This window comes from Simochromis diagramma, unplaced genomic scaffold (genome assembly GCF_900408965.1).
Source record: "Simochromis diagramma unplaced genomic scaffold, fSimDia1.1 OVJJ01000216.1, whole genome shotgun sequence".
Taxonomy (NCBI): domain Eukaryota; kingdom Metazoa; phylum Chordata; class Actinopteri; order Cichliformes; family Cichlidae; genus Simochromis; species Simochromis diagramma.
The window spans coordinates 12,220,044-12,245,749 of record NW_024386883.1 but is presented as its reverse complement, the minus strand read 5'-3'; the positions used below and the strand labels follow the sequence as shown (position 1 = coordinate 12,245,749).

General features: G+C 39.0%; 1 protein-coding gene across 2 annotated transcripts; it reads right to left on the bottom strand.

The window, feature by feature from the left end:
- sec24a (SEC24 homolog A, COPII coat complex component) lies at positions 1-24,333 on the bottom strand. 2 transcript variants are annotated; one of them, XM_040032295.1, is made up of 23 exons: positions 23,935-24,333; positions 20,414-21,037; positions 15,040-15,225; positions 14,166-14,228; positions 13,420-13,583; positions 12,816-13,003; positions 12,469-12,571; positions 10,783-10,909; positions 10,503-10,612; positions 10,092-10,204; positions 9,014-9,132; positions 8,628-8,683; positions 8,210-8,416; positions 7,624-7,747; positions 7,145-7,303; positions 6,442-6,615; positions 6,091-6,201; positions 4,360-4,535; positions 3,976-4,113; positions 3,705-3,809; positions 3,069-3,161; positions 2,829-2,932; positions 1-1,747 (listed from the first exon to the last, which is right to left on the bottom strand). In XM_040032295.1, exons 1-23 carry the CDS (start codon positions 23,993-23,995, stop codon positions 1,633-1,635), a joined length of 3,420 nt encoding a protein of 1,139 aa, XP_039888229.1. In that variant the 5' UTR covers positions 23,996-24,333; the 3' UTR covers positions 1-1,632. The 2 variants fall into 2 exon arrangements, with proteins under 2 accessions (XP_039888229.1, XP_039888231.1); XM_040032297.1 differs by having other exon boundaries at positions 10,783-10,906.
- Between the last annotated feature and the right edge of the window lie 1,373 nt (positions 24,334-25,706).

Sequence of the window (25,706 nt, the reverse complement as noted above, 5' to 3'; positions counted from 1 at the left end):
TTTGTATTATTTTCTACTTTATTTTTTGGGTGTTAAATTAATTCAATTTCTTGTTGAAAGGTGAGGTCATTCTAAAAAGCCAGTGGCATTACATCTGTTGATTTAATCCACTCTGTCCACACTCACGAGTGGTGTTATTTTAGCTGTAGTCATGTGACTGACATCCAGTCCTCAGCAAGTTAACTCTGTACAAAAACAAAGCTGCTTTTTATTTTCATCAGTATTTTTTTATGAAAAACAATTTTTCTTGTGCATGAAGACCAAAACATATTTGTCTGTTCCTAAATACATTTTTGTTGATATAATACATAGATTACAAACTGTATGAAATGAGACCAAACCAAATTAAAAAAAAAAAAAAAAAAATTTCGATTCAAATGCATTCAAGAGAAATATCGACTGATTTGGTCCATGTTGTCTTTTGTAGTCTTTGTGTTCACAGAATAAACACTGTTCACCCACCAAAACACAAACTACACTTAAAAAGTCCCAACATTTTATTTTCTTAGCGTCATTTCACCTTATTTGTACTAAAATCATCAGCATGTCTTTACCTTTATATAATGCAATCTTTTAATATACAAGTATCAATAAGCATGATTAAAAGATCACAATGGCTTTGTTATGTCTGTGTTAAAGAATTTCCCATATCCTATTATATTAAAATATTTCATATATAGAGTCTGTATTTAAACAGAGGTTTTAATAATAAAAAGTGAGTTCCCATACAAGGCAATTATAGAATTTAATCAGATTGGGAGTCTCATAAATTAAACAATCAGAAAAAGAAACAAACAAACAGAACAGCAATGTCGTCAGAGGTGTTCTGAATGTCCAGATAGAAAGAGCGAAAAGATGAGCGACAGACCAGACCGATGAAACCACCTTCCGCTGCCAAATCCAAACATTCGAGGCAGCGACGGCAACGAGGCTGATCTGCCTTCAAACACCTTTAAAATTCAGGCTTTCAAACAACAGAGTCTACAGATTTGTTCAACACACAAGTATAATGACTGTCAAATAAAAAGCACACGCTCTCTCCTTCAGGTACAATATTAGAGTGTTGTTAGAGCTCAGCTGCTGTGTGTACAAATACTCCAGGTGACACCCAAAAAACAAAACAGTCTTTTTGCCGGTTCCTTCCTGTCTTATAAACTAGTCTTAAGCGTACGTACATATGTTTGACTCTTATTAATAAAGACTGTGCTTTTTCCAAACACAAACACTTCACACATCTGTTTTCCCGCACTGTTTCTGAGCACTGCCTCAGTTAGACAGCATTGTTCTGTGAGAATAAACACTGATTCATTCGATCATTGACACAATAATCATCCTGGATTTCTTGTTTCTTCAGCAGGGTTCAAAAGTGCCCAATAAGCATCAGAACCAATTATTTGTCACATCCTCGTCACATGACTTGATTGGGCTGATGCCTCGTGTTAAGTTCAGCTCGGGTTTCCCCCCCTCAGAGATATGGTGGACCACAGCTGAAGAAGGACCAAGAAGCGACCTTGAGTGTAGTCTCACTCGCACGCATACACACTCTCACACCATATACATATATACTCGCACACGTACACTGACGCACATGTTCGCTTCAATGTTCCCTCGTCTCCGCAGCCACACTGAAGATTATTTGGAGATTTGCTGTTGGAGGTGAAGGAGGAACTCGTAGTACGACAGGGCCGACTCTGTTCGGTCCTCGATCATGTTTTGCATAAAGCTGGCTTTCAGCTGGCTCTCGTCCCTGAGTCACATGATAATGGGTGGGAAATAAGAACACAATGAGAAGACGTGAGTTGGGATTGCTCCTACATATTCAGGTACTAAAGATGTGCAATTTAAGATACTTTCATTCATTTTAACAGGGAAGAAGAGGAGATGCTAAAGTTTTTCAGAGCATTTCCTTCAACATAGCACAGTTGCAAAGCCTATATTTTACTATTTTGTTAACATGAAGTCTGTACTATAAAGGAGGGTTAGGAGGCCTGTTGATGACCGTCTGGGACTTTCCCATCAATAGTCGTGAAAGAAAAATTGATTTTTACTGACCAGTTAAAAAAAGTGTGACGCAAACCAGAAACATAGACCATGGGCTTTCAAAGTAAAAGCTGTGCATCAGCAGTACAACCAACACGTTTCAAAATTAGCAACTTTTACACTGAAGGCGAACGGTCTCTGTTTGTGGTCTGCACCACACTTTTCAGTTTCTTAACTGCTCAGTGAGTAGTCAATATCTGCCCTGCAAACTAGAGGCAGCAACTCCATACCCACCAAAGCTACTGTAAGGTGGTTTTCGATGCTGCTTTGTAAACCTCTTTGCTTGTTACACAGATAGCAAAAAGGTCTATTGGTTTAAGAGATCATCTACAGTTTTTGTCTTTACTTATCAGCCTCAACAGGAAACACAGACCCTCATTAGCCACTTGCCTTACTTGATTTATTTATTTTTTGAGTACATTATAGTTAGTATCATAAGCGTTAAAGTGCTATAATCCTAAAGGCACAGGGTGGCTTGTATTTTTTAGACCCTTTTGTTTTGCTGGGTTCTGAAAGATCAAGTCTGAAACAGTCTTATATGCCCTGAGAAAACATTAAGTCAACACATCATCCTATAAAAAACAGTTACTATAGTGAGATTTTAGCTGTTATATAGATAAAGCTATAAACTGATCTTGATCTTTTACCTGTGGAAGAGTGTGGGAAAAACTGACAGCACTACAAAAAGTATCGGTAGTTTATAACAGTTCTTAGCTAGACCACCAGGGAGCACACTTTTTACTTTTGCAACTTAATTCATTCTTTTCTAATACCCAGTGAGGTCCCACCTGATGATATGCAGGGAGGGGAAAAATGGCCTCTGATCTCTCAGCCAACCAATGAAAGCTCTGGTTCTCTGAGACTCTGCGGTGTCCAGTTCCGGGAGCAAATACTGTGAGAGGACAGCAACAGTTTTTGTTATCAGCAAGTAGGGGAAGGCGTCAACATATGGAAATGTAGCTGGGCTGCATGTTTTGAGAAGTCTTGTTACAGAGATAGAGCAGTTGACCCAAAGTAAGAAATCCTACCAGATTATCAGGCACAGCAGCGTAGTTTGGAACTCCTAGGACCTGTGTGAGGAAGTTGGAGTGGCAGTTTCGTCCAATCCACAGGTACATCACCTTTGGGAAGAGAATGAGGTTCATTTAAATATCTTTAACTGAAGAGCAAGAAGATTACAGTACTGAGAACTGTGACTGAAGAGCTGAACACCTTTAAGTACAGCTCAGCAAAGCTCATAACTGATGTTTTTAATCTAGAACTGTGCTACATGGTTATGTAAAATGTTGAGTGTACAAGTTATTATCAGGCGTGGGGGGAGAATGATTAGTGTCATGGAGAAAGCTGGAGTAAGGCTTCATCACAGAGCTACACATTTGCATAAGTCACACAGAGAAGAGGCACTAGTGATACAAAATGTACAATTCAGTGATTTCTCATTTTCCAGAAAAGGAAATCTCTCTCACTATGCCAATATTAGCACCTTTTAACATACAGCCACAGAAAGAAGCGCCATCTAAAGAATCTTTAGCACTGCTGCAAATAAGTAGGAAAAATGTAGGAAATAAATTAAATGAGACATTCAGGACGGGAAATGCCAAGCTGTAATTTTGCCCGACATTGAAAATTGTTAGCTTGCTCTAAGAGCTCATCTTGAAACGTACAATTCCAGCATCCATAAGGAAAGCTCCCTCCCTGCTGAGCTTCTCCACAGACAGCTGCAGCAGTCTGGGCTGAGGGATGGTCCGCTCGTTGATGTTTAATGCTCCCTGAAGATGGAGAAAAGAAAAGATCACTTAGTAATGAAGAAAAGCTGAAAATAAATAAAATCCTTCCTAAAATGGTTTTAGTCCAGTCATGTAATCTTAAAACTACGCATTACGCATAAAAAGAAATAAAACACAGGGCTTTGAAACTTAAATTCATCCTCCTCACCTCGTCAGTCAGGTCGTCGACACGGTACAGAGCAGGATGGATCATCAGCATGGCGTAGGCCAGTGGCTGGTACTTCAGCTGAAGCATGGCAAACACCCGGTCATCCAGCCTGGTGCTGGTGCCTGTCCTGAAGGCTTTCTGCAAAGCGCACATATAAACACACCAAAAACCTTCAATAACGACTCAGTGGTGGCGTATTCAAGAAAGGCCTCTGGAAGTAGAGCCAGTTAGTGTTAATGTTCATAAAAATTCGTGAATTTAGCAAATAGATATAGCAGATCGATCTTTACACCAAACAAAGGTACGTTTAAGCACAGGGAAAGGTTGAAAATCAGTCAGTGGAAAAGATTAATGGCAGTGTAGCAGTTGTGTAAACCAGCCAACCTGTTTGAGCAGCGCAAGAATGTAGAGCGGGAAGAGTCTGAGGCAGGCCGGAACCAGCAGGCCAGGCTGCTGGATTGTCAACACAGACTGCCGGTAAGACATCAGCGAGTCGATAGCAGCGTTGGTCATTGCGTCTCTTGCATCGCTCAGACTTGCCGTCACCGAACGGTCAACAGCTGTGGAGAGGGACATTAAGAACTTTTAGGCAGATATTTGTGGGATTAAATAGAAGGGCTGTCTCTACAAACAACACCGACTACCAGAGTAGTTTAAAAGAGGCTCCAGTCTCACACCAGTTATGAGACAATCATGCATTTTAGGTCTGATATTGTAATATAAGGGGCGCGGTTCCTAGACCATGTTCAAAACGTAAAAAAAAAAAAAAAAATCTGTGATCAAGACCTCAATAATTACACTTTTTAAGACAAACAATGTTTTTTAAATCAGACTTTTATGAACCTTTCTTAAATAATTTAACTGAAACAGAAATATAATAATTCTCTTTACCAGAATATGGTAAACTAAATATTTGTGTGATTAAAAGATGAACTTTCTAAAAAAAGATTCATTAAAATTTTATTATCAAATGAGGGTTTTATCTGCTAATCTAATTCACCTAACAGCAAAATTGTTACTGTTAAAATTCACAATATGTGTGACTTTACAAAAAACTTATTTTCCTTCATAGTAATGCTCTTCTAATAACATTTCAATGGAGACTATGATGTGAATTCAGTGTGAGGAAATTAAATAAATTTGTGTTTGACAGAATGAATGACCTGCAGGCTTGTGGCTGTATTGGTTCTTGTGGGTAAGCGACAGTTGTGTTGGTGGGCCAGTAAAAGTCTGATCTACTTACCCAGAGGGGGGAAAGAAAAACATGCTGAACACTGCTAAGTGACCCAATTTTATGCAGTAGGACATTTAACTACCAAATGAATTTTCTATTAATTTAAAATGAAAAAATACGTCCGTCTTTGAGATGTTAACATTTGTGACATGACCTGTAAAAAATGCTTATATTTCCCAGCAGAGCTTAGCATAAAGATTAGTGGGTATAAATCTTTTTGAGTATTAGCCTTGTGTATATTACAGTTGTGAGTTGATAATCATCATTCACATGGCATGGCTGCGTCTTACTATGCATTTGAAGTCACAGTGCTAAAACAGCCATGATCCACCTGATTGTTATAAGATTAAAATGAAATAAACTCTTCTGAAACATAATATCAGTATCTGTTCTCCAAGTTAACATCAGATGAGCCAGCACAGATTTGAATGCTCGGTTATAGAATGGTCGCTAGGACACCGCAGCTGTCACCACTCATCACCATCTGTCAGTGCTTATAACAGCGAAGACGATGAAAACCCTGTGAGGATTTAGGATCCAGCCAATTAAAAGAGTATTAACTGTGACAATGAAGAATAATCGCCTAGTTATGCTTTCCACAAATCCAAGTTTATCCAGATTTTACAAACACACAATCACGTATCCAGAAATTTACAACTGGTGAAGACAAAGCTCTCACACTGTTACTTCACTTTCACATTTCTGTCTACAATTATTATATACAAGTGTCAAAACAAACATAACTGGTAATAACTCTTAAGTATGCAAAAGAGACGTGCAAACTGACCAAATAAAATTAAGTATGAGTGGTAACAAATAACAAAATAATTGTAAAACTTTATTATCTCATGTGAAATTTTAGAAAACAGTTTAGCACGTACCCATGCAAGCCAACAGCCCAGTGATGGCTTGAACATCAGCCCCAGCAAAGATATCCGACAGAGAATTCACCACAGGGAGACACAACGTGTGCACGCGGATCCTCCTCTCTCCTGTAAGGGACCATTCATGTTATTTAAACTTATTTTAGTTCTACCCATTTATTGCATATAAAAATGTGTAAATAATAACATCTGCTTTTCATTCGATAAAATTACACTAAGTAGTTCCATCTTATATAATAATAATATTCCTAAGTCACTATTTGCATGGATGTTTTTTTCCATTTATCAACACTATTCTGCAAAAAGATAAGGAACCCAACAGGCTCGTCTAAGTGAGCGTATGCGTACCTTTGCTGGAGGTGTAAAGCAGAGCAGCCTGGAAAGAGACAACCTGCATGTCATCAAGGTTTTCCTCGATGGACATCTGAACTGCGAAGCCGGCGTCTGGGTTGACGTTGGGGAGGGACAACAGATCTGTGGAGCGCACAAAGAAGTTTCCGTGGAACGTGTGGATGGACAGACCTGCATAGGAACAGAGAGAAATAAAAATCAATTAAACTGGACTGCATTATCTTAAAAGGTAGCCAAAAAACAGAAACCATGAATGAGTCCAAATGTGTTTTCCTCTCTATAATGACTCAGAGTTAAAGCTTTTATGTCCAATTTCCACGATGAGCAAATACAGGGCTACAAAGACCTTGGTGTTAGCAACAGTAAGCATATACTACTAATACTTTTACCAATAAATCAAACATGTAAAGAGAAACTTGAAACCATATTTGGGAATTTATCGCTGTAAGGAAAAGTTTTGAACCAATTATCAGGATTTCTAAAAATGATTTTTGAGTGAAAATCAAAACTATTTGTATTATTATTACTATTACAAGTGTGTTTATCTAATTGTGCCTTGGATGATGATGAATAGACCACATTTTATGCCAAATTAGTGCAGAGTTGGTAATTCCAAACAGTTTATAAACAACATCTTGCAACGGTAACCTTCACGTCTATTCAACACTCAATCATCTTTAGCTCTTTTGTGCCCACAGACCTTTGGTGCAGCGTATCCTCATGACAGCCTCAAAGCCAATTTTCCTGGTTAAATATCTCTTCAGATCCTTCTGGAAGCGCTCAACCTGAGCTGGGTTATGCTGGTGGTGGTAGGATGGGTAGTAGTAAACGCTCCCTGCTGAATATCTGGATATGCATCCTGCAATAAAGAGAGAACGCACAGAAATGGAGAGAAAAAGCTTTAAAGTTTTGAAAAAACAGACTGGTTAAGAATTTCTATCAATTTCCATCTCGTTAGGGAAGAAATAAAATCTGATAGCATCGATTCTGTAATCAGATTTCCCCCCATTAACAACAAATATTTTTGTGCTTAACGTTTTTACCACTCAAGAGTTTTAAAATCTAGGAATACGAGGGGATTTTTAAGCAAGAGGTTAACATGATAAAAACAATAAAAGATCCACTGCATCCATCTTTTCCCTCCATTGTCCCCCTCCAGTCCATTGAGGTGAGACTTACCAAGAGATGCCAGGTCACAGTACTGAGCACTGAGCAGGAACAGGTCTACAGCCACCTGCTGGCTGGAACAGTCCAGAGCCAGCTTCTTGTAGAAGTCTGTCGCCGGCGCTAAGTGCTGGATATCCTGAAAGGAATGCACATCAGATAGCACCATGAACATAAAGTGTCAATGTAAAGCAACAACTCAAAAGTCGTCCAAAGTAAAACAAATTTTTACAGTTTGTGGAAAAGCTGACATTTTTTAATCCTGATTTAACCCTCTGGTTTAAGATCACCAAAATCAACTCTAAACATAAAAATGTAAATCTTCTCTCTCTCCCGGTCTCTGAAAAGTTAGTTTTTCTACAATAAATCTGATCTTATTCCAAAAAATTTGCTTTTATTTTGCATTTACTAGAAAAGTTTAAAACTAGCTGTCAAACATTCGTCATGTCCATTTTTGTTCTATGACTGACTTGAAACACTAGTCATTAAGACTTACTTTGTTTAATATAGTTATGGCAACTGGTGTCTACATATAACACAATGGCTCTGTTGGTTATATTTAAATCCCGCTGTATACCATTCAGCACACTTCTCTCATTACCTTGGCAGATGCCCGCTGGTTGGGGTCCTCTCTCGACTGCAGTGCCCCAACACCGAGGTTAGGCAGCTGCGTCTGAAACACTGACATGCGCCCTCCAGTGGGGGACAACAACTTAAAGGCTGCTTGCAGAGCTGAACCCAGGGCGGACTGCGTCTCCATCGTCTTCTCAAATAAATTTGGCAGGCTCTTCAACAGATCCTGCACAAGCTGAAAAGCAAATGGGTGGACATGAGTCATATTTTTATGACATGTTATCGCTATTAATCAGAGAAAACGGATATGAATATAAAGCAGCAATCAATTTTACTTCCTACATAGTGTAAACACATAGTAAACTGTTACACTGAATCTCAGTTTCAGAATACAGTCATTTATAAATTAAACAACACAGGACTTTAACAAAATGTGCATTTCTGACCTCTTTGCTTTCATTGAGGTTTACTAGAAGGCTGTCTGGTGTTGGTAAAAAGATATCTGTAGAGAACAAAACGTAATTATTTAAACAAATATAACAGTAGGTAATGACAACCATAAATCAAACAGGCGAGCAACCATAAAGTGGTTTCATTAAGAAATAGAGTCACTGCATGTATTGCAACAATTTTTTACAAAGTTTCACTTAAAATAAAGGCGAAAAAACATAAATGTACTAATTTACCAACATGGCATTCATGTTTAGTGAGCCAGTAAGTCTGTGACCTTATATGTTTGCTGGTTCTCGATTCCTGCAGCAAGTGGGCACACAGCTGATGTCAAGTTACTGTGATAATGAAAGTGTGGCCTTTGCCGTCAGCTGCCTCTCACCTTCTATGTCAGACACGATTAGCATCTGAGGCTGGGAAAGTCCTTCCTGGAGGTTGTAGAAGTGGATGGTGCTGTCAAAGGTGATGAAGCCTACCTTAGTCCGTGAGTCTCCAGGAAGTCTAGGACACATAAACACACACTTCAGTAAAGCTTGCCCTTATGTGTCAGGGATAACCTATTTTCATCGAAGTTAGCAAAGACCCAAATTAAGATCCTTGCATTAAGATATTATGTTGGATCGTGTTACTGCACATTACAGAAAATAACCATCTGTTGATCAAATATGTAGACAGGTGGTCAGAGTCAGCCTGCCAGGGGGTCAAGTTTGTCCCACGGGGTAGTTTTGTAAAGAGAAAACCCCTTACTTCAAAGAAATAAGAATCTATGGAGATTTTTTAAGTCTACACAAATTATTTGAACCATCTGAACAGATATCTGTTCTTTAGTCACAACTCCATAGATCCCAGTGGCTCTATATAAAAGGGATCAACCTTCATGTGCAAATATTAACTGTACGTGTTTAATATGAGTATCGTCCACCAGAACAGTGTATGACAGAAAATAAGGTACACTATGTTGCCAAAATTATTCGCTCGTGTACCTTCACATGCATATGAACTTGGGTGACATTTTATTCTAATCTATAGGTTTTCATATGATGTCAACCCACCCTTTGCAGCTATAACAACTCTTAAACTCTTCTGGGAAGGCTTTCTTTACGGTTTAGCAGTGTATTTATGGGAACTTTTGATCATTCTTCCATTCCATTAAGCTCTCTACAAACTGTTCTTGAGCTAATCTAAAGTTCAAATAAAGTTTGGAGATTTGTAGCGAATGACTGGAGAAAGTCGGCGACCTCTGTGCACTATAAGCCTCATTGTTGAACAGGTGGGATCCTATCACAGTACCATGCTGGAATTCATGGAGCTCCTGAGAGCGACCCATTTTTTCACAAATGTTTGTAGAAGCAGGCTGCGTGCCTAAATGCTTGATGTTATACTAAATACAGAAAATTACTGTTTAAAAGGCTATTTTGTCAAAAGGACTCTAATGAATCAAAATTAAAGGTTGTACATACGAATTGATGTTGTCCAGCAGTGACTGACAGAACACATTTAGGTAGCCTGTCTCCACTGCATTGTGGGAAACGTCCAGAACGAAGAGGTAAACAGCAGGCTGGGGTGGTCTCAACTGAACAAAATCAGGGCAAACACAAGCTAGTTAAAGCAGAGTTAATAAAAATAGACAAAATTACTATCATGTACACAGAAGACTGCACAATTTCCAACCCTCAGAATTTAATTTAGCAGGTTAAAATAGCAAGTTAAAAGCTTAAAGTAACCACTGCAGAAGGCTACACCTCTCCCACCATCTTTGAAATCTCCCTCAGCTTTCAGATCATAATTCTTCAATTTTACATCACTCTGAAAATGCCAGTTTTATAATAGCATGGATTTAACTGGTGACAGATGCAATGTTAAACACCTACCATGTATTCTGAAGGAGCAATGAACTCAATGGTGGCATTCTGGACCTCAGGTCTTTTGTGTGGTTCTCCATATGATCTGCTGACAGGGTTGTACATGAACTCCTCTGGAACTACACACAAACACACAAAACTTCCAGTGAGATTTTAGTACTGAGTCAGATCCTCTACCTGAGGTGAAAACACATATAAACTCTAACAAAATCCTCTTTCCAAAGTAGGTGACATTATTCTCTATTTTATACTTAATCTGTGGGTGGAAAAAACCTCTCCTGTTACTTACCATCATTAACCCGATAGCAAAGGTTGCACTTCCACCTTCTCTGGTCCAGGAAAGAGACAAAGGGATTGATGTAGGTTCTGCAGAACCGACACCTAACAATCGTGCTGGATGTCACAACAGGAAGCTGCTGTATTTATAAAAGCAGATGAGAAACAACTTCGGTGAGACGAGAGCCTCGAGGCAAACATTATCTGGTTTGCAGCTTATTTTAAATGGCATTTCAATAAAGACGTTTCTTGTTGCTGTCCAAGCTGTGAAATGTCTCTGGAATTTGTGTCCTCAATTAACAGGGAAACATAAACGTAGTCGCTGTGATAGACTTTGCCCGGGGGTGTATTAAGTCAAACCCTACTGGGAAATAAACAGCTGTTAGGAAGACACTGTTTAACCAATACAAATTTGATGCAGCTCATGCATCTTTTTAAAGATAATATAGCTGTTATATGTTGGTGTTATATGAGGATGAAACGTTTAAAAATGGCTCTGGGAATGCCTCATTTTTAAAAGCACCACTAATGAGATTAGACAATTAGCTCCTGTAACATATATATGATTTTTGTGGCAAATTCATTTAATGAACTATAAGTCACAGGCATATGTTTAAGGAAGAAGCCAGAGGAATGAGGCACCTATTCCAGAAAGACACAGAACAAACTCATTCACTCTGAGTTAAGCATGTGTGTGCCACTAAGTAAAGAGGAAAGTCTGTTCCACTGAAGGGAGACATTACCGCACTTTTATCATTCAAACCAGACATGCAGCAGGAAAGGAACCAGAGTTAAAGCAGCAGAAAGAGTCAATATCCTAACGCTACATTTTATTCAATGCAATCCTCTTATTTATAATTTAGTCTTTTGTCAATGTGTGATAAGTGCCAATTGCCAGGTTTGACCCAGTGATAATGCATGGAAGCGTTTAAGATCAAGACAAATTCTTATCCACTTCAGATTAGAGAAAAACAGACAAAAACAGAAGTTAATACATGCAACCTATATTCATAAACAGTCTATAAATATTCTCACCATATGACATAGCTATGACAGCGATATATGGAGAGAAATTCGTCTTAAAGTGTTAGTGCGTGAAATGATTAATACATGTGCAAATGCATAATACTGCAAACCCTGCATTCATGTAAATAACCAAAATAAGTCACTGCTTCGAAAGAGATTTGAATGCTGGGAGAAAACGGAGACATCTGAGCTTTGGGTGTAACACAGTATCGTTTCACATAGAGCAGACCTTTTTTCTAAACAGACAGAAATACCTCGCCACCCTCTGTCTAAAAGCCATTAACCTACACCTCTAATTGTTGATACATGATAATGACTACACACATTTGTGATTAAATTGTCTCCTATGTGTCACCAATATTATGTGTATAACTACTTAAATGTGAGGACAGAAATCAGTGCTGTCTCCTCACACTCAGGATTGATCATAAAAGTGGTAATGATAGTAAACATAGGCCCCGGGTAACAAATCTCCAGCTGGGATTGTGGTGATGTGTATGACATGTAATTAATGTTCTCTGCTTTGAAATAAACGAAAGATAGACTCAGCACTTGTTGCCGAAAACCTGCTGGCTTGCAGGTGAGGTTCACAGTGGAAGCTGTTGGAGTAACTGACCCAGTTAAACTGACTGACGACTGAGAATGAACATTCAATAATAAATTGACACGTTACCGAGAGGTCTTTGAATGGGTGAAGCAGCAAGCCCAGTGGCATCTTGGCTTTATTGAGCAGAGACTGGGTCTGAGGGATGCTGGTCAGTGTAGAGCGAAAAACTCTGGAAGCACACAGAGTGACAAATTCAGCGTTTAGGCTGTGTGCACTTAACACGAAACAGTGATATGATTAATGTCCCACTTTAATCAAAGCATTTCTTAACCATTTATAATTTTGAGTTTAAAAACATAAAAACTAAACAGAGATCATTTACAGTATTACTAGCTGTATGAGCTAAAAACACAATCAATTCAATGAAAGACAAGAAATGCAACAACACGGAAAATTTGTTGATTATGACTCACTCTGGGCTGCAGTTGAGTTTCTGCAGGTCCTGGGTGAGGCAGGGAGTCGGGGCAGGGACTGGAGCCGGTGGCAGCAGGTTCCTCTCTTGCAGGAGGTTGACCACTCTCAGGGCCTCCGGGGTGCTGGACTGGAGGCTCATGGCTGCTAATGATGGGCTTAGCTGAGCTGGCCCCGGGCCACCAGGTGGCTGAAACAAAAAAAACAACAACAAACAAAAAAATACATTAAGCCTAATAGTCTAATAATATTTACTTGACACAATAAATGTGAGAATTTTGAAGTCCACACGTGTTCAAGTGCTTTTTCCTAAAATTGTATCTTGAAATAAAATTAATTTAAAATTGATTTAAGCATTGGTTGCAAACTGTTCCCTCACAAGCCCTTTACTATAATTCACCTAAGTTTGTTTAGCCATTCCAGTTCTATAACCAGTTCAACCCTATGCAACAGTGAAAAAAGCAACCCAGTTTTGGTTATTCTCCTTTCCATATAACCAGCACGTGTTTTGCATTCATGTGCAAGTCAATGAAAAATCGAATAAACAAACTGTGTATGCAAAGTGTTCTAAAATTATGTGGAACTGGGTTGTGACCTTAGGCTCACCTGCTGATATGGCTGAGGTGCTTGAGTGTAAGGCTGCGTGGCGGCTTGCATCGCAGGGTGGATGGGAGGGGTGGCGTGGGGAGCTGAGGTGTTCTGGTACCCAGGAGGGAGCGAAGGGTAGTGGCCCAAGTGCCGACCGGGTGGTCCAGGCTGAGTCGGGCCAGCTATGGAAGAAACAGTAACATTAAAAACATTTACACTTACAAAGGTTTACATGAGAACTCAAATAACAGACATCACTAAAAATGGGAAGCTCTGTGGCTGACAGGTACACACAGCAGCAAGGCATATTAGTCACCAACTTAAATAAAACCCAGTGGCAATGTTTCGTGGTAATGAGGATTTGAATGTGTTTTTATAGGCTTAAGCTACTTAATGTTTGTCTACACAAACAATGGCTGTTAGCAGAAGTTGTTTATTGTGGATTTTGTTCTTTTCATGGGATTTGCTGATGATATGAAAAGTATATTACAAATTCCGAGACGCCTGCTGGTATGGAACCAAAGGGAAAAAACAGAAAATAAAAGACTGTTCACCAGAGCTGACAGTCGCAGTGGGATTTGTGACAGTTAATATTTAGATATTTGTACTGAAAAGGGAATCCAGTTGGGATTCAAGACGTACATCACACAATTAAAGATTGTACAATAAAATGTAGAAATGCCTCATATTCGTCAAAAAATGCAAGGACAGGCATTTGCAAAGGCCGCAAATGTGACTGGTGTGTGCACAGAAAACCGCCTTACCCATTTTGTTGTCAAGATGATTATAGCTGTTTGTTGCTTGCGGGCCATTGCCAGCCACAGCTCCTGTTTCAAAGCAAACACAGACATGATATGAATAATTTAAGCGGCACTTTGCCAACCACAAACAACAGGGATGGAACAAAATGAACTACAAAAAGGGTCAAAACAATGACAATACTAATGATGACGCAAATTAAAGAGACACTAAACATGTTCATGGGAAGTATTATTACATTGGTGATTTTAATATTTAGAAGTTGAGCCACATGGGAGACATGGTGAGCCTAGATGACTGAAAAGGTAAAACACACCATCAAGAAATAATTGTTTCCATGGATGCTCAGTTAAGCTCTAAAAAGATACAGAGTTACTATGAATGCCATTACAATATCTCTAGATTAGTTTTCATTTTATATGCATTATTCTTTAAGACTATGAGATGAAACCTCTGTATATGCTCAATAGTGCATCCAGAGATACAAGCAAGAACTGTACAGATGAGACAGGACTGGCAGCACAGCACTGACACAACATCTAAGAGCTGAAAACTGATTTTGCCACACCTGGACATTCAATATCTCCCTCCTGGCTGTCGGGCTCAGTGGGGGGAAAAGTGCTGTTAACAACACCCCCACACTGAGCTGGCATGTAGTGGAAGGAGCGGAGGGAGGGAAACAATGGAAGGTGATCAGGAAAAAAAAATATATAGAGAGATAATAACACGTTGGCTTATACAAAGGATATGCAGTCATTAAATATCACGATTATCACATCTGTGGGAGTAAAATGTTTAATGATTATTCTAATGTTTCCAAATGTGCTGAGATCTGGGCTCTGTGTTTTAAAAAAAAACTTATAAAAAGATTACACATACCATCTGCTTTAGGTGGTGGTGGTGTGGCATTTGCCACTGGAGGACCAGTGGGAAGCGATGTGGGTTTCATTGTTGGTGGTGGGCCTGCAGGTGTTGGACCTGTAGGTGGAGGCCCATAAGCAGGCCTGTTTGACTGGCCTTGGTATGTATGGGGCGCCATGGGATTCATTGGTGGAGGTGCCACACCTGTAGAGAAACAAAGACTGTAATTTGTCATGATTTCCTCTATTCAGTGTATAATGAGTTAATTACTTTGCATACAAAATGTGAAAAAATTTGTGAGGTTTCTTTGACACGAGAACTGGAAAACTTTAAAATTAAAAGCCTTGAATCAATGACTATGTTTATCTTTTCTTCTCTTTAATAAATGACTAATTAATCAGAAACCAGTGTAGCTTGTTTCTCTGGCACACAGCCGTGACTTTAGCAACATCTTCTATCATCCCTGTGAATCTGCTGACATCATGTTACAGCTTTCAGCTGGTCAGTTATCACTTCTAAAATTATGTCAAGGTTGCAGTCTATGTAAAACAACTCCAACATGCTATCATGTACAAGACATCAGAGTGTACTGTACCGCACTAAGCTCCAGGCTGTGGTGACAGCAGCTGGTGGCGCTACTAACCTACAGCAAGTTAACCTCAGAGCACAAATGAATTCATCTGTACTAACACACCAGCTAGTTCAGGACTGTCTGTGCCCAAACAAACACTTCTTGATGAACTTAGTGATGACTGAAGACAGCAAGTATGTTTACTCTTTTACTATGTTAATTACGCAATTTCCTAAGCTTGTATGCTAAGGGTGGGCAACATTTGCTTTCTGTCTTAAAGAAAGAGTCCCGTTTTACCTACTTAAGTTAAACTCCATCAATTTGCTAGACAGCATTACCTCCTTTACAACAGGTCTGGCCAAGACGAAACAATTTTTGTTTGTTTTGTTGTTGTTGTTTTTTTGCATTAATATGAGACACTCCAAACTAAAACAATCCACCTAAACACTTATTATTTAATTTTTGTAATATTTACTGTTGTAGAGCAGGTGTTTGCAGCAATGAACTAAAAAAATATAAAAGGTTCACAGACACAAATTAGGAGCAAATATTTAGTCAGAAGAATGACTAGTGAGAATTTAATCATTTTGTCTATGACTTGGTCAGGTATCTGAAACTTTAAAACCGCTGCAGTAGAGACCTGTATCACCAAATTAGAGTGAATTAAGACATCGACAAAGATTACTAAATACATTAAGTTATTAGTAATTATGATGTGTGTCAGAAATGTGTAATTTAGTTTAATGAGAATAACTGCACCATCAAATCATGCCATCGGATGTTAAAAGGATAGATGTTTCTAAGAGCTCTAACATGATGTCATGATGTCTTTGTCGCCTCACAGAAAAAGTGGCACACCTTCTGTTAGAACTGGGCTTAGAAGCACTGCAGACCAATTACAGTCTAGTCTAGTGATTCAGTCACATTCAGTGCTCTTTAATGATTTGGGGGGATTTGTTTAGACTTCTTTTTTAGGGATGCCTGGGGAGGATTTAGACTGTCTGTCAGGCGGATGTATTTGTGTGTGCATGTGCTGTATAGGTTGCACACACAATCAGTGGCTGTATAGGTTTCCATTGATAGCTAGGACCAAATCCAATCCACTGGAGTTTTATGCCTGATCATCTCAATTCCTTTTATTAACACTGCAGTGGTTTTCTAACAGTTCACACTGCAAAGCAAAGATTTTGTTCCACACTGTGGGAGATAACACAATAGTTGCACTGATGCTGGAAACCTATGTCCTCCTACTTTTCTTCCCAAAAAAAACAAAACAAAAAACAACACAAAAACAAAAAAGGACCTGACCTATATGAAGAAAATCTTAATAACATCCATCCTTAATGAAGTTTTAAAATGTAGTTTGGCAGGTTCATTATGTATATAGACATAAAATGGCTTCAAGTATGCTTTTGCAGACTGGAGCAACTCAACAGAACAAAACCCAATTTCATGATCACAAGCATTTTTTTTTTTTACCACTTAAACTAAATGCCCTTTGTGCCCATACAGAGTTTATTCAAAAACTGATTTATGTAGTAAAAGCATAAATAGACAAAGAACTTTAAAAAAAAAAAACAACTTTCCTTTACAGTTTTCAATGTTACAGAAAATGTTTCACTAATAATAATAATAATAATAATAATAATAATAATAATAATAATAAGAAGAAGAAGAAGAAGAAGAAGAAGATATCAACACATAGTTCTGATGGGGCAATTTTAAATCAAAGTTGACTGAAAAATTAAAGACTCAAAGCAACCGTTTGACCTCTGCAAGTACTGCACTAAAACAAACAAATGGGAAAAAAAAAATCTAGGTTAAATTACAGAAATGCTTTGTGAAATCACTTTGCCTCTGTGGTCACATATTACACAACCAATTTATGTCAAGCTAAATCATGTAACAAAGCCACTTCCTGTTACTAAGACTCTTTATGAGTGTTTTTTGTTACCGCTGTGAGCTAACTGAAGGCTACCCTTAACCCTCACAGGAAATTAAAATGTAACCAATAACCTTGAGATACAAATGAGTGCAACTGGTTAATATCAACAGCATTAATTTGTGCATTTTTCATTTTTCATCATTATCACCAGAGGCTGTGCCAAAAAGTAAAAGTGGTCCCAAAAGCTAAATTATATTCAGTATAAGAAACAATATGGTTTGTATTTGAACTTTGTATTCAGACTAAATGAGTTTCTGTGCTTGGGAGGGAGCCAGAGGCCACAGCAGGCCAACATGTTCAGTGTAGGAACAGAGGGCAATGTCCAGCTCCAACATATCAGCATTCTAGATATGCATATCTCCAACACATATCAATGAAAGAAGACAATGACAGGGAGAAATTAAAGCAATCACACCACAGAAAAGATACCAGAAAGGAACAGTGCCAAATTAACACACATTACAGTATATATTTTCAAGTAATTAAATAGGCAATAATTGTATGATAATAATTGGTTAAAGTTCAGTGCTTTCAGTGAAACCCGACAGGATGATTCATCTATTTACTGATTTGACCCCAGGACAGGGGGCATCATTATGGTTTCATTTGCAACAACTAAGAATTGTTGCCTCACCACTGTGTAATTACATCTTTTTTAAAAATGAAATTGCATTGGGTTAGTGCAGTGGCCTCTGGAAGTTCAGTGTTGTACACAGAATTCAACTGAACAGTGCATACAGTGGTGTGAAAAAATGTTTGCCCTCTTCCTGATTTCCGAGTGTTTTGCACATTTGTCACACTTGTTTCAGATCATCAAACAAATTTTAATATTGGACAAAGATAACCCGAGTAAATACAAAATGCATTTTTTTAAATGACGATTTCACTGATGATGGGAGAAAAGTTATCCAAACCTACCCGGTCGTATGTGAAAAAGTAACCTCTCCTCTTGTTAAACATAAATTAACTGTCACTAAACACATTTTTTGGAAAGCTGAATTCAGTTTCACTAAACTCAGGCCTGATTACTGACAGACCTATTGAATCAAGAAATCGCTTAAATAGAACCTGTCTGACAAAGTGAAGCAGGCTAAAAGACCTCAAAAACAACACATCATGCCAAGGTCTGAACCTGAGAAACAAAGTCACTGACAGTTACCAATCTGAAAAGGTTTACAAAGCCATTTCTAAGGCTTTGGGACTCTATTGAAGCCATTATATACAAATGGAGAAAACTTGGAAGATTGGTGAAGCTTCACAGGAGCAGCCGGCCTACCAAAATTATCCAAGAAAGCATAGAGAACACATCTAGGAGGTCACAAAACAACCCAGAAGAACATTAAAGAATCGCAGGCTTCATGTGTCTCTGTTGAGGCCAGAGATCATGATTCAACAATAATGAAGAGACTGGGCAAAAATTGTCATACCACCGGTACAATATGGTGGTGGTAGTGGGATGGTCTGGGGCTGTTTTACTGCCTCAGAACCTGGAAGACTTGCTGTGGTATATGGAACCATAATTTCTGCTGTCTACTAAAGCATCCTGATGGAGAATGTCCAGCCATCTGTTCGTGATCTCAAACTAAAGTGCACTCGGGTTCTGCAGCAGAATAATGATCCAAAACACACCAGCAAGTCCACTTCTGAATGACTTAAGAAAAACAAAATGAAGACTTTAGAGTGGCCTAGTCAAAGTCCTGACCTAAATCTGACTGAGATGCTGTGACATGACCTTAAAAAGATGGTTCATGCTTGAAAACCCTCCAATGTGGCTGAATTATGGTAAATGGCCTGTATTTGTATAGCGCTTTTCTAGTCCCTAAGGACCCCAAAGCGCTTTACACAACCAGTTATCCACAGAGGCGCACTGACAGAGGCGAGGCTGCCGGACACTGGCGCCGGGCCCTCTGACCACCACGAGTAGGTAACGGGTGAAGTGTCTTGCCCAAGGACACAACAACCGAGACTGTCCAAGCCGGGGCTCGAACCGGCAACCTTCTGATTACAAGGCGAACTCCCAACTCTTGAGCCATGATCGCCCCGAATTACAACAATTCTGTAAGAACAAGCGGCCAAAATTCTTTCACAGCACTTTAAAGGACTAACTGCCAGTTATTGCAAACACTTGATTGCAGTTTTTGCTACTAAGGGTGGCCCAACCAGTTATTAGGTTTAGGGGGGTAATCGCTTTACTTTTTTCTTTTTTTACTCTTTTTAATAACAAACACCTTCATTTAATAAGTGCATTTTATGTTTACTTGTGTTACCTTTACATGAAAGTGTGACAAACATACAAAAGAACAGGAAATCAGGAAGAGTGCAAACACTTTTTCACACCACTGTATATGCCCTTTCCAATAACATAATAAATAATACCATATGTATTTGGTTACATGAAATAACAGTAACAATCAGTTTCATCGTAAGGACAGACTCCAGCTATAGGTGGAGAAAGGCCTTGTTATGCCCTTTATCCTCATGAGTTTAGCTTTCCACTTGTGGCAGCTGGTTAGAGTGGCACTCTACCAGCAGATTTCCACACCAGAGCAAGGACTATAGGGCAAGAGGCTCAAGACAGCTCAAGTATAAAAGGCACAAGAGACAAGAGCAAGTTAACCAACTCACTTGTAGGAAAACATGGAAAAACTGGACGCAAAGGACTATAGGTCAATAGCACCTGAACATTCGAAATAAGACTGATGGGATTGTCAATTTATATATTAATCATAATGTTGTTTTGGATGAAAACAACACTGTGAAATAATTTGCAAGAAAAAATTATGTCTCTGTCAGTTTATCCAGGTTTCCCAGCCACGTAAAGTCTATGTGTGGGGAAACACTGAGTATCTCTTTGTTATATGCCTTGATGTACTTACCTGGCTGTGTATAGCCGTGCAGAGAGGTGGGAGGCATTCCTGGGCCCGGGGGTTGGGTAGTGCTGTAAGACATGTTGGGAGGTGGTGGTAGTGGTGCTGCTGAGCTGTAAGATGCTGATGATGGCAGTGATGGCCCTGCTAAGGTTGCAGCTGGATTCACATGATTTGCCACAGGGCCCATTGGAGGCGCACTAATGGAGGTTGCTGGCCCCAGTGGTGGTGTAGGTGTGTTGTACTGCCATGCTGGAGTCATGGGCTGCTGAGGGTTGGGGTAGTAGCTACTAGAAGACACAGAAGGAGGAGGTGGTGTTGCCTGTGCAGGAGGCATTGGCATCCTAGGACCAGGACTGGGGCTGGCAGACTGAGGAGGGGTATGTGATGGATGACCTCCCATTGGAGGCCTGGGCAACAGTGGCTGGCCTGCAGAAGATGGGTAGGAGGTGGGTGGTGGGCCTGGCTGATATGAGCTAACTGGGGGAATAGGCTGGTATAGCCCAGCTGGGTAAAGTCCAGGGCCAGGGGGCGCAGGAGCTTTGGCCTGCACTGGATTGTATGGTGGTTGATTAGTCATCCCATAACTAACCCCTGGTAGCTGCTGGAGGGCAACAGGATTCTGTGATGGACCTGGAGACCAGAGGAGGATAAATACAGACATGTTAATACATTTTTCTCACAGTTTCCTCTTTGAGTAATTAAAATCAGACATGAAAATCATTTAATTCTCTGGTTAATTTTATGTCATTTTTATTTTTTTATAAAAACTCTTATTTCAATCCCTTTGTTTAGGGGAAAAGATCTGCCTGACTACTCGCCAACATTTCACAATGGCTGCAGCTCTTTAAATAACAGTATTGTCATGTAGGATAAGAGTTATATCTGAAATTTAGCCTTAGGTTCAAAAGCAGTAAAGCCTTTAGCGTTACAGAGAGATGTAACCAGCAATGTTATGGATTTCAAACTAGGGGCTATTGTTTGAGATTCAAGTGTGTTTTAATTAAGGCAATCCACTTGCTTTAAATGTTTTTATATGAAAAACAGATGGCACAGTGCTGGCAGTGAAAACCACACGGATGCATCAAATGACCAATGAGCCGACAGCCCAGAGGAGTAATCTCTTTACTTGGATTTAATTTGCTGTGATTTTCCCTCAGTGACAGTGGGTTTCAGGCTTACTTACTGAACACAGCAGTGATAAAAGCTGACACCTGTACACCATTAAAATGCTATGTTTACTGTGCAGATACTAGGCTAAAAATGTAACACAAACATCTCAGTTTCAAGAGTGTCAAACATTAATAACAATAGGCGATGTAAGATCTTGTTATGAACAGGAAACAGATGTCAAATTCTAAATGAACAGTTATAAGGAAGAAGGAAGGAAAGCAGGACGAAAACTACCAAGAATGATCTAATCAGCACACTTTAATTTGCAATATCAATGTGATGCCATTTGTGGCCTAAACGATTATGTAATGCAAGCAGTTTCACTACTATGCATTTATTCCTTTACTTTATAACTGACAGCAGAGCTAAGTCAGCAGAGTGAAAAGGGATTAGAAAACTTTTCTCAACATGCAAAAATAGATGACGGAACATAATCCAGTAATCTATGCCCTTTCTAAGAGCAGGGAAATTCTAAGAAAGTCAGAAATCATAAAGTGCTGAGTGTGATATCAGACCTTTCGCTCCAGTAAAAAAAACAAAAAGCATCTAATGGTAAAACAAGAAAAACTTCACTTACAGAGTTGGAAAATACAACCCATGTGAATCTAGACTTGAGGGTGTAAATATGCATTACAATGATTAAGATAATGAAAGCAGCTCTAAGGACCACTTTATGACAGCAAGTTCAAATAGTGAGGCTGTTAATGTACTGGTGCTGTTTAACTCCAAACACAAAACTAATAATTTCAGTTTAAATGGGAGAATGACCCATGGGTAAGTGCTGTAATGAAATTATTACTAAATTGTCTTCAGAAGTTCAACCCTGTGCTGCCAGAAATACTAATACTCAAGACAAGAAAATGAACCAAAGATACAGAGACAGCGCAGACTGTCAGCTTTAACTTGAATACTAGTAAGGCAGTCAGGAAAGCCTTTTGAGTCTAGTCCACTGCAACTTCTGGCTTTAACAATAACTGGGTATATGATAATGATACCGAATAAAGTATAAATCAGTCAAGAAAAAAACAACAACAACAACAAAACACACACACACACACACACAAACCACACCCTCACCTATGAGCATATGCAGGGGCTTGTAATGGACAGTTTCCTTATAACTGCCTTTAGTCTTTATACACGAAGCTTAGCATTATAATATGACATTTCTGTCCATTCATAAGTGATGGGAATTACACCTGATATATGGAAACATTTTTTAAACAAAGTTCCATATTCACACATTAACATTTCATTCGCATAAAGATAACCCAGGATAACAAATATTATTCAAGTCATGCCACCCAGCTTTATTGATGTGCTTGATGGTTTTTTTTCTTGTTGGTAATTGGCATTGTTTATTTTCCACTGCTGTATTTTTAACTGAACTGCAATTAGAAAAAAGAAAAAGAAAGGAAAAAAAACAATGCTATATTAAAATGACCAAGATCACGTGTACTCATTTACAACTTTTGAATTGGAGCTGAGGTATTATGACCTAGGGATGCTGTTGTCTGCACAGAACAAGAAAGTTATTTCAAGTGCAGACTAATTTGATTGTGAAATATCAGTGCTCCACTGGAAAACCATAAAAGGATATGAATAACCTGAAATTAAGACATTTATCTGTTTCAGGCTGGGGAACGCTTTGCTTTAACATATTTGGATGGTCCCCAACGTGCCACATGTACAGAAAAACGCAGGACGCAGACAAGCCAGAGCTTTTAAGCCAGCTGAAAATCCGTATTGCACAACAGTGAAAGAACTAGTAAACAAGCAAATGTATTTATTCACTGCCACTAAAACTACATCGGGAGTTTTAAAAAAAAAAAAAAAAAAAAAAAGGGAAAAAAGGTTCAGACAAATCCAGCAGCATGAAAGGAAAAAAACAATTACTTTTCAAGTTATCAACGAGCTCGCATTATATCTACGTATATTATATTATGTTGTGTGGAGAAAGGTCGGACAATTGAACACCTGTCTCTATAATTTTATGGTGCCTGATGAGTCCTATAATCAACCTGTTGGGCTGCCACCTCGACAAAGGAAAAGTAGCAAACATTCAAACACTAACTAAATGTGTATGTATAGCGTAACTTAAAGAAAGAAACTATTTTGGTCACGTTAAGTCATCAAGGTAGCATAGATCAAGATTAACCTCAGCTCTACACCTGACAGGTCGTCCCCTACTTAGCTACCTATCGTTACAGTGTTACTAAGCAAGTCAGTTAGCTAACAACTAGCATCAGACACAAGATCCAAGAAGTGCCGCTAGTGCTCGTTTGTGACTACCGAAAAGCCAGTTAGCTGTTAGCTACTTCGCCTTGAAGTAAATATATTTAATAAAAGTTACTCACCATTTGCGTATGTCTGCCCTGTCCCAGTCCCATTCTGAGAATTGAACCCCGCAGTTGACATCTTGAAACAGACACCAGGATCTAATTTAGAGGTGCTTGGTTGGCGAAAAGCTAGCTACGACTTTAGCTGGCTAACTAGCTGGCTAACTAGCTGGCTGACAGTCGCGGGTAACGTTTAAACCTGTAGCTCTGACGGCGCGTAGCCTGCTCAAAGCGTCGTCCGCGGCGACGTCTCCTATTATCTCAAAAAAAAAAGTTGATTAGGTGACTTGTTGACGATTACAAGCCCATCGCCATTATCAAAAAACCCGTTCGGCTATCTACGGGTGAGTAACGATGGGCCTGGTCAGAGTAATCGTGTCAGACACTTCTCCCCTTTCACCGGAAGCTGGGATCACCCAGCAGGATCAACGTAGAAACTGTCGGGCATGCGCAGTATTTACACGTGGCATTTCCTCCGGTGCACAGGATTTTCCAGTGTACTAGAAACATCATCGAGTTCATGGACAATCACTGTGCATTTTTTGAGAAGCTGCTCATTTAATTGCACGTGAAATACAACCTGCGATACTTTTTCTAACGTATGGTGGAATCCTCTAATCTAAGTTAAAGCACTTTATTAGTCCCACACGTGGGACTAATAAAGGTTATCTTATCTTATCTTATCTTAAAAGAATATGCTATAGTTTGTCCCCAGGTGAATTCTTTTGGACATAACTGTATGGAAAAACAACCACACATAAACCTTGGTTAGTTGGGAATAAGCTTCATCTTTATAATAGGGTTAATGTAGTTTAATTCACCTTTTTTGCATTTGATTAAACAGTCAAGCACTGGAAACATTTAGACTTGACACTGAGTGTCCTTACAACTTCTATGAATTCCGAGCTATTTGTTTTGTCCTTGCATGCAACTGGGAAAAATCCAGCATCATTGTTTTGAAAGTGATAAGTCAAAGGGAATACATTTGTACATTACTGTTTTTAATCACTGGGGAAATTCCATATTAATAAGAACTGGTGGACAAACTCCAAATCAGATGTTTGACCATTTTTGTCAAGAAATGCAGAAATGTGACAACAAAACTTTAAGAATAATAAGTCAGTTAACTATAATTTGATAATTTTATTTTTTCGTTTTTGCCAGGACTTTATCCTTCTAGTCATATGCACATAATATGATGTAGCCTATACATTTTGTGCTTATAATATAAAATGAAATAAGAATTGCTGAATGTAAAAATGGTCTACAAGTCCTATACATTTCAAATAATCTGCAAAATAATTACATCCTACATGACCTGTGTCTATCCTGGGATATGATGTTAGTGTTGTGGGTGTCTGACCTGAAAGACCAACACAAAAGCTGTATACAAAAATGAAATGAGCAGACTCTGTTTCATAAGAAAAATTAGATCCTTCAGTGTGTGCAGATACATGATGGAGATTCTCTATTACTCAGTTGTGCAAGCACAATTACTTCGCAGTGGTCTGCTGGAGGGTGGCACTGTGACTGGCTACAAATTTAACACTTTTGAAGCTGGAGAGCAGATCACTGAACAAACTGTTCCCATCATGGATTAATCCGGACCACCCTCCGCACCGGTTACTGTAGAGAGACCGCGAGAGAAAGCACCTTCTCTAACAGAGTGATTAAGCTCTGCTGACATAAGTACAGCTACATACCACATCACCCTCTATAATAAAATACACCTGCCTCGTAGAGAAAGTATCTGACGGGTATTTTTATTAATATTAATATTTTATCATCCT

Bases quoted from the DNA above. Each gene is read 5' to 3' on its own strand.
- sec24a (XM_040032295.1), bottom strand. From the start codon at position 23,995: ATGTCAACTGCGGGGTTCAATTCTCAGAATGGGACTGGGACAGGGCAG. The intron at 15,226-20,413 runs GTAAGTACATCA...GTTTCTCTACAG, and splicing joins GCACGGCTATACACAGCCAG to GTGTGGCACCTCCACCAATG. The intron at 4,114-4,359 runs GTTGGCTGGTTT...TGCGCTTTGCAG, and splicing joins TTCTTGCGCTGCTCAAACAG to AAAGCCTTCAGGACAGGCAC.